This window comes from Pelophylax lessonae (assembly GCF_965119305.1).
Source record: "Pelophylax lessonae genome assembly, chromosome: 5".
Classification (NCBI taxonomy): Eukaryota; Metazoa; Chordata; class Amphibia; order Anura; family Ranidae; genus Pelophylax; species Pelophylax lessonae.
In genome coordinates this window covers 175,834,132-175,853,324 of record NC_138772.1, presented here as the reverse complement: position 1 = coordinate 175,853,324, position 19,193 = coordinate 175,834,132, and the positions used below count along the sequence as shown (strand labels likewise).

The 19,193-nt window shown below is 44.9% G+C and overlaps 1 protein-coding gene across 1 annotated transcript in view; it reads left to right on the top strand.

Annotated features, from left to right (window-relative positions):
- Window positions 1-14,636, top strand: part of TOPBP1 (DNA topoisomerase II binding protein 1) — a gene marked incomplete at its 5' end in the record, with an annotated part of 96,013 nt that extends 81,377 nt beyond the window's left edge. Inside the window, 3 exons of the mRNA XM_082259178.1 lie at window positions 10,813-10,902; window positions 14,044-14,205; window positions 14,282-14,636. Of these exons, the coding sequence (XP_082115304.1) occupies window positions 10,813-10,902; window positions 14,044-14,205; window positions 14,282-14,410 (381 nt within the window). The 3' untranslated portion in view covers window positions 14,411-14,636. The remainder of the gene's footprint in view (window positions 1-10,812; window positions 10,903-14,043; window positions 14,206-14,281) is intronic.
- Between the last annotated feature and the right edge of the window lie 4,557 nt (window positions 14,637-19,193).

Here is a 19,193-nt window from a genome sequence, read left to right as displayed (position 1 = left end):
ATGCGGAGACTGCGTTGCCTTTCGGCGCGGATGCGTTTCCCACCCCTCATGTTTGCAGTGCTTTGGGACGTCCCCATATGTGACGAATATGAAGAGGCGGCGACTGTCGGAGGACGTAAGAGAAAACGGAATTTTTGTAAAATCTTACCTGTAAAATTCCTTTCTCGGAGTCCTCCGACAGTCGCCGCCCCCGCCCCTCTTTTGGGGTTTGGTTGTATACTCTACTGCTATTCCACTGAAACTGAGATATGGTTGCAGGAAGTAGGAGGGTATTGACTGAGGGGACCACCCCTTGAGGGTGGGATATGTTAAAAGCTTTAATGTTAACATATTCTGTTGCCTAGCTACTCCTTCGGAGCAAAGTCTAATACCCCATATGTGACGAATATGAAGAGGCGGCGACTGTCGGAGGACTCAGAGAAAGGAATTTTACAGGTAAGATTTTACAAAAATTCCGTTTTCTTTAGTGTTACATGAAAAGATAATATTAAAATATTTTACAAAAATGTGAGGGATGTACTCACTTTTGTGAGATACTGGACGTGTGAGTGTATATGTGTATGTATGTGTGTGTGTGTGTGTGTGTATATATATATATATATATATATATATATATATATATATATATATATATATATATATATATATATAATATACACACACCAATCTATCATTCTTCTTTTTTTTTTTTTTTTCTTTAGAATGAACATGTTAGTCACCTGCTTTGTGACTACATGAATGTTTCTCATAAAGCAGCCCTGGTCCTCCTCCTTCTGGGGTCCCCTGCCAGTGCCCCTTACTCCTTCCCCTTTTGTCACGTGCCCCCATTATAAGCCGCTTACTGTGAGGGCACTTGTGCTCCCAAGCCCCCGCTCTGTGTGTCCACTAACACGCAGAGCATGGCTTTGTCTCGCCCTCCACTCGCTCCTCACTGGCTGTGATTGACATCTGCAGGAGCCAGTGGGTCCCAAAAATCTAGTGAAAATCTTCCCCGCGCCCTCAAGTCATGTTATTAAAGAATAGACCTTTCTTTATCGTACATCCAGCCATAATAATTACTATGTGTGTTATGCGCCACCTATAGGTGAATGGACACTGGCAGATCAATCAAACTCTAAGAAGCCCCCCCCCCCTCTCTACACAGAAAGTACCTCAGTTTTTTGCCAGTGTCTGTAAGGTGGTGGTCACTGAATGTGATACATGTGTTCTTGGAGCATACTTAGAGGTCTGGACGGTTCTGTTCAGAATCAGGGACTTCAATCGGATTCATTCAAAAAAAGCTGTCAGCCAAAAGGGATGGTACCCAAGCCTCATTTGGATAGAGAAGATTTCTCAAGGTTTTCTTGTAATGCAGCCTTATGGCCCTGGACCCTGGGTAAGGAACCCTGTGCAGTGTTTGTTCTGACCAAGGTGTTTTCCTGCAGGGGTGCTATACAGGTCCAGAGGGGTGGACCCCAGATTAAGGGGGACCCAGTCCGTGAAGGTCTTTTATGACTGAGCCTGCCATTATGGGTGAAGATTGGACTCCTGTTAGCTCAGGGTTCTGCAGCAGGAAGGGTAAGTCTGCATTTTGCAGTTTCTCTTTTTTTTTTAAAAAAAAAAGAGAGATCTGTCGTTCTGGTCTTTCTCCCAGTGGCCACTGGGGGGGGGGGCAGTGTACTGTTCATGCCCTGTGTACTTCTCAGGAGCATTGGACTACAGTGTCTCCTCCAGCCACTAGAGGGTGCAGGTTCGCTCAGTATGGCCTACTCCCTTTATAGACAGGAAGTAGAAGGGCGTCCATTTTTGGTGGACCCTGTGGGCTGAATGATCAGCAAGGCCTCTGAGACATAACTTCAGCCCATGGCTACATAATAAAATGGGTCATTTCTATGGGAGAGCTAGGTGACCAGTCAAGGCATGGTTGTATACGGCATAAAGGTATACTGCCTAATCTGGGGGGCTTGTACAACTGTCTTTCGATACATCCCTGTACGTGTATCAGTGCACTTTAAGGAGTTATGTCTCCAGAATAACATGCATTTGGTCTTCAGGAACTTATTTTTAGGCTGTTTTGAAGCAGCATTAAGGCTGTATTGGAGCCTATATGCTTGGCGTATCCTGCAAAATCAGTTAGGGCCAAGTGCAATTGAGCTGGTGCAGCATAGTAAACATGTTCATGTCTGCTTGCATAGGGGCATGTTTGCATAAACGCATGCTTACATGTACATGTTTGCAGAAACTCATATTGCATAAATGCGTGAACGCATGTGTGCAAAAGTGCATGGTTGAATAAACGCAAGTTTGCATAGACACATGTTTGCATAGACACATGTTGCAAAATCACATGCTTGCTAATTGCGTGGATGCATGTTTGCATGTACACGTGTTTGCATAGGCATGTGTTTTCATGTTTGCAGGATATGTGTTTGCATAAACGTATATTTGCATAAACGCATGCTTGCATGCTTCCATAATGGAAGAGCAGGAGGCATCCAAATTACCTATTTTTTTTTCTTTGGTTTATTATTTAAGCAAGTTAATTATTCAAGCCCATGGCTTGAAAGGGCAAGGTACCCACCCCTTTTTGGTGAGAGTGCTTGCTACCAGGTGTGTGGGGACATCTTGCGCCATCAGGTGTCAGTGGCTCACGTGTTTAAGGCCAGTACATGGTCTTTCATTCATACATTCACAGAATTTTACCAGATGGATAGCAAAGCCACTGAGGATACAGCTTTGGCCACAGTATGTTACGGGTGGCAGAATAGGTCCTTCTGAGGTGGCAGTTTGTGATTGTGTCTCCCTCCCCTCAAGGGCATTGCTTTAGGACATCCCACATAGTAATTATTCTGGCTGCTGTGTGTCCCGTGATGTACGACAAAGAAAATTGGATTTTTCCTTCAGCTTACCTGAAATAACCTTTTCTTGGAGTACATCACGGGACACAGAGTCCCTCTCCTCTTTCTTTAGGATATTCATTGCTTTGCTACAAAACTGAGGTACGTCCTGTGTAGGAGGGGTTATATAGAGAAGGACTTCCTGTTTAATTGATCTGCCAATGTCCATTCACCTATAGGTCGCGCATAACCCACATAGTAATTATTATGGCTGCTCTGTGTCCCATGATGTACTCCAAAAAAAGGTTTTTACAGGTAAGCTGTAGGAAAAGCGTGCGCTGTTCTGAAATGTACCCCCCCCAAAAAAAAGAGGAAAGTATTTAATTTCACTTCAACATATTGTCAGTGAAAATAATGGGATTTTTACTCTACCTGTAAAATCGATTGCTTTAAGTATGGGACACAGACCAATTCAAAGGCAACTTCAGTTATAGGCATGTACCTTCAGGTGATTGGATGCTAGCAAACATCAAAACAAAAAAGGCCCCCTCCCCCCTTCTATAACAGGTTCCAGCAAGCCTTAGTTCTTTATCAAGCAATAAGAGGGCCACAGAGTTTGAGGGTGGCCTATGTCCTGTACTGTACTTCAAGAAATTTATTTTCTCTGTCGTTCATTGACAGACGCAGTCCTCTTTGATTAATATCAAATTGGGTTATACTGCCCTCTACAGGAGTAGGACACTAGGCAGAAGAAAACGTTCTGGCCACACCTTAGGGGCAGTCCCAGAGGGTATATCCTCTCTCCCTCTGCTACAGGATGGCAGTTTTTTTCTGTGTAGTCAGGAGTAAGGACCTAAGATTCTTGCTGGGATCTTTGGTCCTGGCAAGATTTTTTAGGCAGCTTTTTTCTCCAGTTGTTCCTGTGAGATCTTCAAGCAATTATGCCGGATCTGGGCGACGGGCTGGATTTTGAGGTCCAGTGGTCACCCCAGCCGGTCTACAAGCGCATGCAGATTCCAGCTCCACGCTGGATCGGCGGCGACACATTTAAACAATTATGCTGGAACTGGGCGACGGGCTGGATGTTAAGATCCAGTGGTCACCCCAGTCAGCCTACGAGCGCGTGCAGGCCCTAGCTCCGCGCTGGGTCGGCCACGACATAGTCCCACTGGACAGGGACTGACCCTTCGAGTTAAACGTCTCGCCGGGGCGCCGGCGACCAGTTGGAAACTGAGTCGCGGCGTCCGTATTGGTCGACAGCCCCCCCACCTCGGTGGAGAGGGCTTCTGTTAGGAGTGGGTGCCCGCCGGTTCCGATATGGTGAGTAGTATGTTCCCCCTCTCCCCTGTCGGGTTTTGGGAATAGACACGGGCCCCTCTGTGGATGGTCGGACCCTCTTGATCCTGGGTCCCCCCTCTATCCTATAACATGTGTCACAGATCCCCCTCTTGAGTGTGATTTGGTGAATAAGAACCAGGAGGCTTGGTTTGGGAGCTGACTATCGGATAGTCATTGTAAAGAGTGGGCACTGTAAAGGGCTTCGCAGGATAGAGGTGGAGGGAATCCCAGTTATCCTGGTAGCTCTGGACTGGCCTCGGCGACCCTTGTACGCCGACTTGGTCAGGCTGGTCGCGGACGCTCCTTGGAGACTTCCTCTAAGGGAGGATCTGCTTTCTCAGGGACCAATCTTCCATCCTGCTTTACAATCGCTGGCTTTAACGGCCTGGCTATTGAGACCCAGGTGCTGAAGGACAAGGGATTGTCAACTTCAGTTATTCCTACTCTAAAGCAAGGAAAGCGACTTCCAGAAAAACCTATCATCGCACATGGAAGTCTTATATTGCGTGGTGTGAATCCCTTGGATTTCCTCCACGTGCCTATTCGGTGACCCGAATCTTGGCTTTTCTGCAACAGGGGGTTGAGCAGAAGCTGGCCTTGAGTACTATCAAGGGTCAGGTTTCAGCGTTAGCAATCTTCTTTCAGAAGCCTTTGGCTACTCATTCCTTGGTGCGGAATTTCATCCAGGGGGTGCGGCACCTGGCTCCGCCAGTGCGCGCCATTACCGCCCTGGGATCTTAATTTGGTGTTGTCGGTTCTTCAGAAACCTCCCTTTGAAGATATTAGGGAGATTCCCTTGCTTACCTTATCCCAGAAGGTGGCCTTCTTGGTGGCCATCACTTCTGCACGCAGGGTGTCAGAACTGGCCGCATTATCTTGTCGTTCCCCATATCTAGTGGTTCATAGGGATATGGTGGTTATTCGTCCGAATCCATCCTTCCTTCCTAAAGTGGTTTCAGAGTTTCATCTGAATGAGGACATTGTATTGCCTTCCCTGTGTCCTAAGCCCAGTCATCCTCGGGAGTTTGCCTTACATTCCTTGGATGTGGTTCAGGCAATCAGAGTATACTTGAAAACTACGGACTCGTTTCGTAAGACGGATTCACTTTTTGTGATCACGGATGGCCCCAAAAAGGGGTTGCCTGCATCTGCCGCGACTATCTCCAGATGGATCAGACAGACGATGGTACAGGCTTATTCTATTAAGGGTCGGAATCCTCCGTTCCCTGTTAAGGTGCACTCCACTCGGGCGCTTATTGCTTCCTGGGTCTTCCGCCATCCGGCGTCAGTGGTCCAGGTTTGCAAGGCGGCTACCTGGTCGTCGGTTCATACCTTTTACAAAATTTTATAAAGTTGATGTGATGGCATCGTCGGATGCCTCTTTTGGCCGCAAGGTTCTGCAGGCCGCAATTTGAGGAGACCGTTGGTCTACCTCAAGGGTTTTTTCTGTTGGGAGTCTCATCCTTTTGTCTGATGAGCCTTTAAAACTTCTAGTTGGCACCGGTTGGGCCTTCTAGATTTGATTTTGATTTCCATTATTAGCACTGCTTTTGGACGTCCCAATTTGATATTAATCAAAGAGGACTGCGTCTGTCAGTGAGCGACAGAGAAAAATGGATTTTTGTAAAATCTTATCGTAAAATCCTTTTCTCTTAAGCTCATTGACAGACGCAGTACCCGCCCCTCTATTATTGAGTTGGGTTAAATTCTCTGACACTGCTTTGTGACATAACTGACATCCTGTAGCAGGGAGAGAGGATATACCCTCTGGGACTGCCCCTAAGGTGTGGCCAGAACGTTTTCTTCTGCCTAGTGTCCTACTCCTGTAGAGGGCAGTATAACCCAATTTGATATTAATCAAAGAGGACTGCGTCTGTCAATGAGCTTAAGAGAAAAGGATTTTACGGTAAGATTTTACAAAAATCCATTTTTGTGGGTAAGTCCAATCCCATTTTCTTCATAAAGTACAGGAAGACACAGGCAAAAGTGGAGATGACTGGGATGTCTCAAAACAATACCAACAAGGGGCAGGCAAAACAGGAAAAAATAACCAGCCAACTGATCCAACACAAAAATATAATCCAGTACCAAAACAGCAGCCCAAAGCATTTTGCCACCAAACGCAGCATCAGCCAAGGCCTGAACACACCCGACAAAAAACACTAAGGATAAATCGAACACCAGGTGGCAGCCTTACAATTCTGCAACGCAGAAGCCTAAAGCTGAAACGCCCAGGATGCACTGATCGATCTAGTACAATAGGGAACCACCGGAAAGGGAGGAACCCTATCTTTGGCCAAATAGGCCCAAGCATCAACCTGACTGGTCCACCCAGCAATAGTGGAACAAGATGCAGGGAGCCCCCTGCCAGATCCCTCTGGAAGCACAAAGAGGCAGTAATATTGTCTCAATGAGGCTGTGGCTGTGAGATAAACTCTAGCAGCTGAAACCACATCCAGAGAATGAAGCACCACATCTCAAGGGTGTTTTGAAGTGAGACAGAAGGATGGAAATACTATCTCCTGATTAAGGTGAAAATAGACACCACCTTAGGCAGAAAGGATACTTTGGCCTGCAGAACAGCCTTATCCTTGTGAACCACCAGGAAGGGCTCTTTACAAGATAAAATGGCCAGCTTTTGACGCCCACCTCAGAGGTGATGGCAGTCAGGAAAACCACTTTGTGAGCAAGGTCAGACAATGACAGATCCCTAATGGGCTCAAAAGATGCCCAAGCACCAAGTTTTGATCAACGGTACTACCAGAGATTGTCTGGGAGGAGCAATATGAACAATGCCATATACAAAGTGAGTGAGATGCCCACCGCCTCTAAAGAAAGCGTAGCCAAGTCCAATATTTTTACCCTTAATCGTACTCAAGGCCAACCACTGTTTCAGCCTCAATTGAAGGAAAGCCAAGGTATGTCCCATGGAGTACTGACCAGTATTAACCACTTAAGCCCCGGGGGATTTGGCTGCTAAAAGACCAGGGGGTTTTTTGCGATTTTTTTTTTTTTTTTTACTGCGTGAATTTAACGGACAATTGCGTGGTCGTGCGACGTTGTACCTAAACGAATTTGACGTCCTTTTTTTCCCACAAACGGAGCTTTCTTTTGGTGGTATTTGATCACCTGTGCGATTTTTTGATCATGCGCTATAAACAAAAAAAGAGCGTCAATTTTGCAAAAATAACAATATTTTTCACATTTTTTTATATGAAATTCCCCCCCAAAAAAATGTAAAAATCAACATTTTTTAACATTTTCGGCCAATTTGTTTTATGCTACATATGTTTGGTAAAAAAAATCGCAAAAAGCGTATTTTGATTGGTTTGCGCAAAAGTTATCGCGTTTACTAACAAAGGGAAAGATTTTTGTCATTTTTGGTGTTTTTTTTTTTTTTAACGCGTAATGGCGGCGATCTGCGATTTTTTTTTTTTTTTTTTTTTCTTTTTTTTTTTTTCCGGTACTGCGACATTGCGGTGGACAGATCGGACCCTTGACTGACATTTTTGACACTTTTGGGGGTACCAGTGACATTACTGCAGTAATCAGTGCTATACATATGCACTGTTACTGCAAAAATGACACTGGCAGGGAAGGGGTTAACTTTATTGGAGAGGGAGGGGTTAAGTGTGTCCTAGGGGCGTGATTCTAACTGTATAGGGACATTGCTATTGGTGTAAAAACAAAGATCAACGGTCCTACATAGTAGAACCGTCTGATCTTCATTTTTACACCAGGTTACACCAGGTTGTTTACATAAGCCGCTCCGCCTTTCCAGACTGACTTGTCTGTGAACGAGCCGCGGCGGGCGCGCGCCTCGGCTGGCGCGCGCCCGCTCGCAATTGGCTCTCAAGTCAGTGACAGGCGAGTGACGTATCCATACGTCACTCTGCCTGGCCGGGGCTGACCGCCGCACGACTATATACTGCGGCGGTCAGCAACCGGTTAAATTTACACTGTTCACACAAGGCAAAATAAACCTTCCAGGTGCAGTAATAGATCTTACACAAAGTTGATATTCTGGCACTTATAATCCAAAAGGATGACCGAAGCAGCCAGACCCCTGGGCCTCAACATCAAAGCCACAGACAAAAGTAACAGGATGGAACACCCTGAGACTGTAGATCTTGATGGTGGGGGGCATCTGCTTCTCCCTGAGCTGCATGACTCCTGGTTCTGCCCTGGGGATTTATGTATGCCACAGCCCTGGAGTTGGTAGTCGCCAACATCCTGGCATTTGTCGTGAACACTGTCAAACTTTAGTGGAAGAAAAGACTTCCCCTACTGCAGCGCCAGATTACATATTCTTCATGTTGGAGTGCTTTGAGTATCTGGCGTCTGTTGGTAGGTGGATTGGTCGATCCAGAGAAGAAACGTATTTGTCCCCCATAGCCAGGAATATTGTGTTGTAATAGCCTGGAGTGAATCCAAGCATATGGTACTACTTTGAATGAGGCCACCATTAGGCTCAGGACCTGCATGGAAAATCGCACTAAGGGGGGGAATTGACCTGCAGTTCCACTCAAGAGAATGTAGGGATTAACCCTTTATACCCCATGGCTTGGCTCGATTTGGAAGGGCACACCCCTTATTTAGCAAGGGGGTCTTCAGGGACTTGGGTTATACTGGAGTAGATCACCTCTGCCCTGGACCTTTGACGATCTAAGGTGGCTGTCTAAGGCTAGGTTCACAACAATGGGGGTGTGGGACTGCTTGCAAGCCGGATGCGCTTTGCAGCAAAAGTGAACTGCTGTTTAGCAGACATGCAGGGATGCCATTAATTGGTAATGCAGTTTTACAAAAAGTTCAGGGACCTTTTCCCTGCATTTCTCATAGTTACAGCAGCCCATTCAAATGAGTAGGCTACTGTGCCTGCACAGACACGTCCACAGTGAAACTGTATAGATGTGAACCTAGCAAAAGGCAGGATGCAATGCCCAAAGCAATTATACAGGCTGGCCTTGCCTATTCTCTGGTGGGGTGCAGGTACGGTCCCCGAAGCTCTCACCATGGGGCACCAATCTGGAAACTGTAATATGCTGACATGGCCATAACGCAGCAAAAAAAGTTGATTGTAGAGAGGAGACATTCAACTCCGAAAGACACTAGCAATTACCTGAGGCTTGCTGTTGGCAGATGGGGCTACATGGGTCCTCCCAGTTTTTTAATTTTTAATTTATTTATTTATTTTTTTTTTCCAGTGTCCTTTTTAAAAGTAAGGAAGGCTACTTGAGATTTACCACAGGTGCTAGAAATTTTGTATTGCCTAAGTTTGAGGCTAGAAATTTTTCATCCTCGCAAGAATATGGTGGGCTGTGTCTTGGCTTTTCTCTAAACGGCAATTGAACTGTGCTTGGACTTCAGTCAAAATCAAGGTGCAGATTTTAGCCTTGGTAGTATTTTTTTCAGTGACCATTTTCTTATCATTCCTGCATGCCCTTTTATAGGGTGTCGTGGTCATTATTTCTCTAGGCAGACTAAACTACCCCCCCTGTCCCTGTGTAATCCCAGTTCTTTCATACAAAAACCTCCACTTCAGTTTATTCAAGACCTTCTACTGGTTCTTTTGATGCAGAAGGTCGTGTTTCTGGTGCTCCTCTGTGTGAAGGTGGTGCTTTGGCCTCTGTCTTTTTTTTTTTTTTTTTTGCCCAAGATTTTTGTCTTTTCATCTCAACCCAAACATAGTCATACCTTCTTTTTCTGCTAAGCCTCAAAAGCCAGAGGACTTTGCTCTCCACCACCTGAAGTGCTTTGTGCAATCAGAATTTATCAAAAGTCAACTGCCACGATTCGGTAATCGGTTTCTCTTTGTGCTTCCTGAGGACCAAAGAAAGGTCATGTAGCTTCTGCTTCCCATTGGATTGGTAAACTATCTTTCCCAAGCCCACGGTTTTAAAGGAACGGTTCCACCTTTTTTCAGTGACGGCTCATTCTACCAGGAATGTAGGTTCTTCCGGGGCTATCAATAAATTAATTTAATTTGGTAATTTAGGTTTGCAAAGCTGCTAACTAGTCTTCAGTTCATGCTTTTACAAAGGTGGGTGTTAGAGCCGCTGAGAACGTTACCTTTGGTTACAGTGCATTGCAGACTACTGTGGTGTTCTTGTATTTCGTGGTTTGGTCTCTGGGGCTTGTTGCCGTGTTGTCCCTCCCCTCATGTTCAAGTGTTTGGAACGTGACTATTCTTAAGCATGATTGAAGATGCTCCGTGTCCCATGATGTATGATAAAGAAAATAGAATGTTTTGGCTTACCTGTAAAATCCTTTTCTTGGAATTCATTATGGGACACACTGAGATCACAACTCTTTGTATTTTGTGGTTTACAGCTTGCTACAAAACTGTAAAGGGTTTTGCCTAGGAGGGCACATCCTGTCCTTTTGTACCAGTGTCCAGTCACCTGTAGGTGGCATCATAACCCTGTTCGTAAGGGTTAATGAAGATGCACTGTGTTCCATGATGTACTCCAGGAAATGGATTTTACAGGTAAGCCAAAAATGCCATTTATACAGTTCACTTTAAAAATATACCATTTAAGATCTGGTGCTTATGAGCATTTGTTTAAAGTGTTTTGAATGTGTCAGTGACTGCTTCTTGCTTTTCCTTCTGAGAATAGTGAGGCTTGGGCTGGATTTTTAACCTCTTGAACATTTACAGGGAGCATTCAGTGGATGGAAAGTTATATTAAATGTTGACCAAGCAAAAGAATCCGGCTTCAAACGTCTACTCCAGTCAGGGGGAGCTAAGGTATGTTTGTCTGTATTTTTCTTTGTCTGCATTAAATGCATGTAAGCCCCCAAATCTATTTTTTGTGCGGTTGTCATAATGTTTTACTTCATACAGATGTTACATAGTAGTTGAGGTTGAATAAAGACCACAGTCCATCCAGTTCAACCTGTGTAGGTGTGTGTGGCTGTAATCATCTCTCATACCCCTTAATGTTCTCAACCTTGAGATGTACGTCCAAGAGTCTTTTTAAAGTAGCCATACTTCCCGCAGAAACTACCTCTTGTGGTAGAGAATTCCACAGTCTTGTAGCCCTAACTGTGAAGAACCCCCTACGTTGCCTGAGGTTAAAACGCTTCTCTAATCGCATTGTATGTCCTCGTGTCCTCCATACAATCCTTGCGACTGAATAGCTTTTTTTCTATGCTGAGATCACCATTGAGGTATTTGTAAATTGCTATCATGTCCCCTCTCAGGCGTCTCTTCTCCAGGGAGAATAAATCAATCGATTGTAAACGCTCCTCATAATTAAGTCCTCCAATCCCCTAATCATTTTAGTTGCCCTTCTCTGGACTCTCTCCAGCTCCAACACATCCCTTCTGAGGAATGGCGACCAGAACTGGACAGAATATTCCAGATGTGGTCGGACCAGAGTTTTATAAAGTGGAAGGATTATAGACTTATCTCTGGAATACATCCCTTTCTTTATGCATGCTAATATTCTGCCGGCCTTGGCAGCTGCAGCTTGACATTGCATGCTATTGCCAAGTCTATCCTCTACTAAGACTCCCAGATCTTTCTCCATTTTTGATTCCCCCAAAGGTTCCCCCCTGTCTAAAGCAGATTATTTTTGTGAATCTATTGCAGGGTTTTTTTTTTTTTTTTTTTTAACCTATAGATCCTGCCAGTAATAGCTTTTCCTGTTGCAGACTGGCAATGCTAAGCCATTGCCCCTCAATTAGCAGGATTGTCAGCCTGACAACAAAGCTTTATCAGTTGGCCATTGGGCTGCTTATCAGGCCTATCAAATAGGTAGCCTAAGGAGGCAATATGGTGTCCCACAGTAGTTATGTGCCCTCCTGAGGAAAAATAATGCTGATAGCGATCACAGAAGTACTTAAATCCTCTTGAAAAGGTACCACCTGGTCTCTTGGGTTTCCCAGAGGGAAGGAAGAGCTGCGGGAGAAGAGGGACGTCCCCTCCTGCTGCTTGTAATGGCAATCAAGTGGCTAGTTAGCCGCTCTGATTGGTATTACTAGAGACCCGAATGCCAGCTCAAAAAAGCAATACCGGGTTGATGCCTACAGCTGCAGGCATCAACCCGGTATAACCACCAAAAGTCCAGCAACGTACTGGTAAGTCCCTGAACAGGAAGTGGTTAAGATCCTTTCAGTATTGTTTGCCAGTGTGCAGTCATCTGAAGGTAAAAACATATAACTCAGTTCTCTAATATTACGCCTCTGTCCTGTACTGTACTATCAAGAAATGTGGGTTATTTTTTTGCCTATCCTACTACCTTGTCAGTGCCAGCAGTAATGCCTAGGAAGGAAATGTTGGGGGGTTTTAATTACAGAATGTAGCTATAATCCCCCTTTCCCCAGCTTTATTAGTGGCAGCAGTTTAACTTACATTTCAACCAGTAAAGCTGGAGGGGGGGGGGGATATTTACTGCCACCAAAGAGGCTGGGGAAAGAGGGGAGCTGAATAAACGTCCTGCACACTGATGCTGGCACCAATGTATAAAGCTATTTTAATCCGGCAACAAAGGCTTCTAGCATTTCTTCTCACTTGTTGCCCTTGTTCTTGTTGAGGCATCCCTATAATTAAGTCCTTTGTTTGGCGAAACGCTTTGGAGCATGAGGCGGATAGGTGGGAAGTCATGCTGTGAACCTTTGTTGCTGGATTAAAATAGGTTTTACCATTGGTGTCGTCCAGTGTGTGGTCCATTTATTTTCTTTTGGACAAGCACCTAATAGCAGCTGGAGGGTCAAGGAGTAAAGAGCGTTTTGGAGCAACAAGGCTTACTATTAACTTGGTAAAGAGGCAGTTTAATTACACTGTCACCAATGAAGCTGGGGAAATTAAGCATTTTAATTACACTGTGTATTTTTAACACCCCTCCCCCTGTCCCTTCCTAGGCTTCATTGGAGGCAGTTTTATTGATTATGCCCTCCTAGATTCAATGGTGGTACTAGTACACACAAACTCCCAAGGCCCACCACTACCTCCAGCATAATTATTGCAAACACCCAAGTAAGTAGTAGTAGTAGTCAGTACCTCCTGCACTGAAGTTCCTTGCACTGTCTCTGGCACTTTCAGGCAGATGTTGGGAGGAGATCACTCTGCAATTTTGTCCCAGGGTATGACACATGGACAGCCAGGGAGGAATACCAGAACAGAGCATAGTGTCTGAGGGGCAGACGTGGACAGATCCCAAAGAACAATTCATCCTGCCTGGTCCTGTTCAGGTCTACCAACCCCCCCCCCCCCCCCCCCCCCAGGTGCTGTGTGGGCTCCTATGGCAGTAGTTCTGCCATTGTGTGTACTGATATCTTGACAAGTGACTGTAACAAAACATATAAAAAAGGGACTAAAAGTTAAAGCCAGACTGCACGCTGTGCTGGGAGTATCACAGTGTGCTGCTAGGGCCTCAGCAAACAGATTCCGATTCCATTGATAAAAACTCATACATACTTTGCCTTGCTACAACAGCAAAATTATACATGATTTTTGACCTACTGCATTGCCTGGCACATGTGCATTTTATTTTGTAGTATTTTGGTAGGTATTCCATTTTGTTTTGTTCTTTTCAGGTGAAATGTTGATGCATTAAACAGGAGTTAAAAAAACCAAAAAAAAAATGCGAAATCATCATTTGGGTGTTCCATGTGTACCGTGTTGTTCCAGATTGCTGTACACAAGAAATATTGGTGTACAGTTTGCTAACTGGGATAAAGGATCCCATTCACTGTGTGCACATACATCTGCTTGCTCATGTGATCCTGCAGTGCAAGTGTATCAGTCATCTTGTTTATTTCCATTTGCTAAATAAGGCTTAATATATTGGATCTGTTTGAATTCCCTTGAAAAGTTAAGACGCAGTTTTTTTTTTTTTCCTTTCGTTTTTTATTTTTTTTTAATCCATTCTGTGTGTACATATAGGTGTTCGTTGGCCACTCGTCCTCTCTGTTTAAAGAGACAACACATCTGTTTGCAGACTTTGCTAAACTGAAACCTGAAGACGCCAGAGTCAGTGTGGCAGAGGCTGCAGCACAAGGAGTGAACTGTTTAAAACCAGAGTATATTGCGGATTACCTCATGAAGGTTTGTCTAATTAGCAATCTTATTTTTAGTTGGTTGTAGAATATTCTCCAGTATAAAAGTATTTCTTTCTTCTTAGGACCCACCACCTCCTGCTGGCAACTACTGCCTTCCTGATGCAGTCCCCTACCTTCAAGTGGCAGGGAATTCCCGAAAGAGAAAAAATTCTGAAGACACCACTGATGTAAAACGGTCCAGACTGTATTAAGATGATGATTTTAACATTTCCCTTATTTATATTTATATGTGCGTTGTCTTATATCTGTAAATATGTGCATAAAATGGCAATCCACTCGCCCATCTGAGAATGTTATGAATTCTAAACATACCGTGTCATGTAGCAGTGCTACTTTTCCAGTACATCATACTTGAATGTGAATAACGGCAATAAATTAATTTTGCACACTCTGTCATGCAGTTGCTCCTAAAACAAAGAACTCTTAATTTCGCTTTGTGTACCTGACGTGACAGATGTAGCTAGATACACATCTGTACAGCTTACAGTGCTTGCTTTGGCCCGTTTTGTATCAGAAACATTGGCTTAACTGCCAGTGAGAATTTTCATGAAATAGTTTCATGGCACAGAAAAGTATCGCTTCACTCGTATAGCTTTCCATGTCAAAGTACATATTTTCTATTGTTACATTTTTACATTAAAGTGAATTTGTGGCTAAACTATGTGCACTAATATTTATCCATTCTAAGCAAACCGTAAAAGTGCTTTAAAACAAGTCCTCATTCACCTGTGTAGCTATGGGCATTGTGGAATAAAATCATCCTCAAATTTTACATCGGCTGCACTGAGATCTTGGCTCTTTTCATATTCCTTTCTATTGGCACAGAAGCCTGGCATTCTGACAGCCTTTAAATGTACCCACATAGTAAAAGTTTCTAAGCCAACTTTAAAGTCTTTGTTGTGGTCTTTGAGAATGAATTACATTCCAGTATATGCAGCTAAAGAGCTCAGAGATGGCTTGAGTTGAAGCTTTTTTACTGCTTATTATAGTGGAACTATACTCCCCTCTCCAACAAAGCAATGTCTTTCAGCTCCCTTACTGTTGTTAACATCTGCTACCTGGCTGTTGCTGGACTCAGCACCATCTTAAATGGCTGGCCTAGGATGACCCAACTCCCTCAGGAGTTCATTCCAGCAGATACTGGGATTGTACACTGAACTACACGGCTCACTGTAAAAAAGATTGCAAAAAGGAAGATAAGAAGCCTTTATTGCATAGTATATTTCTTCTGCAAAAAAGCTATAGTTCCACTTTTAAGAATATATAAATACTTTTAATGACCATAATCTTGGCACAGGTGCACTTTAAAGTTTTTTGTTTTTTTTAAGATTGAGTAGGTAAAGATAGAACATTTCACATTTTTTATCACTATGTCCCTGTTGGAAAGCTTCCTCATACCTATGGTCACACAGGATGTGAGGGGACACATTAGCAGTGTATCTGTGGGGGACACAAGGAGCAGTAACCTTTTCCCACTCTTGAAAAATTGGCTTTTATTGCTCTGTACTTTAAGTATTTCTGGTCCCTTTTTGTCCTAGTGACCATACAGTAAAAGCATGTCCCAATTAGGGAGGGTTTCCCATTTGACAATATTGAAAGCCTGACAAAAGCAGTAACCATTTCCTACTCTAACACCTAAAAAAAGTTGGTGAACTTTGTTTAATGTAGATACATCTAAAAATAAAAGACCTAGCAAGAGTTGGCGAAAATGTATTGCCACTGTAATGCACTTACGCTATAAGCTTTGTTCTGCCTTTTAGTGAGTCTCCTTGCTTGCTGACATCTCAGGGGTGTGTTGCACGTTTTGGGATTTTTCAATAGAAAATAACTTTGTGTTGGTAAATGGGCTTGTTTGTGTTTGTATATACCTATAAATGTCTGTCCGGTGAAAGCAGACATTGTTAAAATAAATATACAATAGAACTTGTATGTACTTTCCACAATGTAACATTTTTGTTCTTTTTTTTTTATATAGCATTTGTAATGGCCACTTTTTGTCACATCAGACATTTGTTATGTTTGATCTGCCTTTTACCCATATCTTTCTAGAGGCTTTACAGATGAAATTGTGCGATTGTGATCCTACTGCATGTAGAACGATTGCAGTATTCTGTATATAATTTTTCCTTTTTAATTTTTTTTACAATGCTGATATTTTCCATTCATTCTTTCTATATGTTTGTAAAATACTACCTCTTGATTGTAATGTTAGTGTAAATTAAATTTAAAAAAAAAATTGCTAGCCACATGTATACTTGTTTTATTGAGTGCACTCAGCAGATCTTGGTTCATTAAGGCCAGCCATACATAGGAAGAATTTCTAAAGAATTTTCAATTGAATTTTGCACCATTAGTGGGCTGCAGCAATGGCCGATTTTCGTGTGGCCATCGAATTTGAGTGATCGGGCATGTCGGAAATGTTTTGAAAAACAAACTATTTTCTTATCAATGATGGGAGAATCGTGAGAAGTATAATAAAGAGAAATACTTATGAGCACAAGAAAAGAAAATTCCTGGTAAGAAAAGAAGATTTCCCATTGGAATACATGGGTCGAATTCCGAGCAATTTTTCTTTCGAAAACCAGAAATTTCTTGCGCTTTGTGATCCAATTATGCCACTATTGATTTTGAAATTTGACCAAGCAAGCCTTCAATTTCGCCTCATGTTGCTACAGAAAATAATTTTTGTAGCCGGGAATCTTCTTTTCTGTTACGTCCTCCGACAGTCGCCGCCCACTCACAAGTCTTCACCAATGGGTATTGACCTTTGCTCCGCAGGAGTAGCTAGGCACAAGATTTGTTAATAACAAAAGCTTTTAGCATAGACACACCCCTAGGGGCTGTCCCACTAGTCAATACCTCCCTGCACCAGCATTCCCAACTCAGTTTGATCTTGCCTAGCTTAGGAGTAGCAGGCTTTCCTGTGCTGGGGCTTCAGTCTCAGCCTTCTACCCTTTTTTGATTTTATTTCATGTATTTTCTCTTTACTTTACTAGCTGTTATTTTGTCAGCTCTTAGTTAGGGATCTTCGGATGAAGATGTGTCTTGCGGAGCTGGGTCTCGGACTGGCCGCCCTGGATCCCGGGGCTGAGGGCCAGATGGATCCCCAGCCTGCCATCGAGCGTTCAGCTACGGTTCGCCCTGGCGCCATGAACGACCCATCCCTGTTCGCTGCAGGGATGCTGCCTGTGAGGTGGCTACCTCACTGGACGCCATTCTGCGGTCTCGTGCTGCGTCCTGGCTGCGGCACTCCCCGTCATTCCAGATAGCGGTTTGTCGCCTGGAGACGGCTCCCCACGCCATCCGGTACGGTAAGCGCCTTCTGTGTGGGGACCATCTGTCTGGGGTGTCAGTCTGTGGCTGTGTGTAACCCCCCCATGTCTGTTAGGTGCGGGCTCCCTGATAGATCCCTGTTGGGGGTTAGCATGCCTTATGGGCTGCGGGGGGGGGGGGACTCTCCCCGCTCTGCAAAGGGAGCGATGTGTGTGCAGACATGGGCGGCGGCCGCTATTGCGGTCCGCCATTATTTTGTACAGTGGGCGGCCAGTTTCTCTGGGCCTGATGCAGTGCTGTGTTTTTGGCGCCTTTCGGCGCCATTTTTGCGTGCACATGCGCGCTCGTTCTAGTCGGGCACATGTCGGCGGCCATGTTGCTGTAGCCTCTTTCCCTTATGCCGAGCAGCCATTTTGCCGTAGCCTCATAGGCTTTATAAGTTCAGCCGGTTCTTGCATCACTTCCTCTTTCTCTGGAACAGCGATCGGTGGCAGCAGCCTGTTGTGCGCTCTCCAGTTTTTTTCCTCCATTGTACTGTCCTTCCTAACTCAGTGTTCTCTGTCCCTGTGGGGTCGGTGCATACAGTTAGTATACGGTGGGCTGCGCTCGCCGTAGTGTTAAAGGGCCAGTGCCTAATTCTCTCATTACTGTTTGGGAACATGGATTCTCAGGATAGCAAGTTTCCCCCCGCCCTGGTGGGGGACCAGGGGGCTGCTGCACCCCCTGAGGGGGCTGATCTGGCCACTGTAGTGGCATCCTTAGTGTCTCAGATGCATGTGCTGATGGCTGAACGATCTGCTAAGAGGGCCAGGTTATCCATTTCCTCTGATTCAGAGGGCGATGTGGCTGCTGTGGCTGGTGTGCCCTTCTCAGGGTCTCACTCATCTCTGGACCTTATGGGGTCTGAGGGGGAGGCGGAGGTGGAGGGGGTTGATACTTCTCCCCCTGGCTCGCCTGAAGAGCTTGCACTCGTGGATGAGCTGATTGCCTCCATTAAGGAGACGCTGCACCTGGAGGATGAGCCAACTCCTCCTGCTAGGGTGTCCTCTTTTGGGACACACAGAACCCGCAAATCAGCGCAGGTTTTTCCCTGCCCTGTGGAGTTTCATCACACGGTTAATGAACAGTGGCGCAACTTAAAGAAGCCCTTTACAGTGCCTAATAAGTTTAAACTGCTTTATCCATTCGCGCCCTCCACCGACGAGCGTTGGTGTGTGGCGCCCCAGGTGGATCATGCTGTAGCCGTTTGGAACAAGGCTACCCTGGTTCCTACTGAGGATAATCCGGTTTTCCGGGACCCTACGGACAGGAGGTTGGAGTCTCTTGCCTGTCATGCATACATGGTTGCTGGCTCTATGCTCAAGCCTATTTTTGCTTCAGTTATGGCGGCACAAGCGGTGGCCGATTGGACAAAGGTGCTTAGACGCACCCTGGTGGCTGATTCGGCTCCGCCGACCACGCTGGCTATGGTGGATCAGATCCATCAGGGAGTCATGTACTTGTGTGATGCGGACCTGAATATGGCCCCTTTGGCTGCACGCCTGTCTAGTGTTGCGGTGCTCAACCGTCGTCTGATCTGGCTGAAGAGTTGGTCGGCCGACCAATCATCTCGCAAGACGGTGGCGGACTTTCCTTATGCTGGTTCTCGCCTTTTCGGCGAAGCTTTGGATACTCTAGTGAAAGGTGTTACTGGGGGCAAGA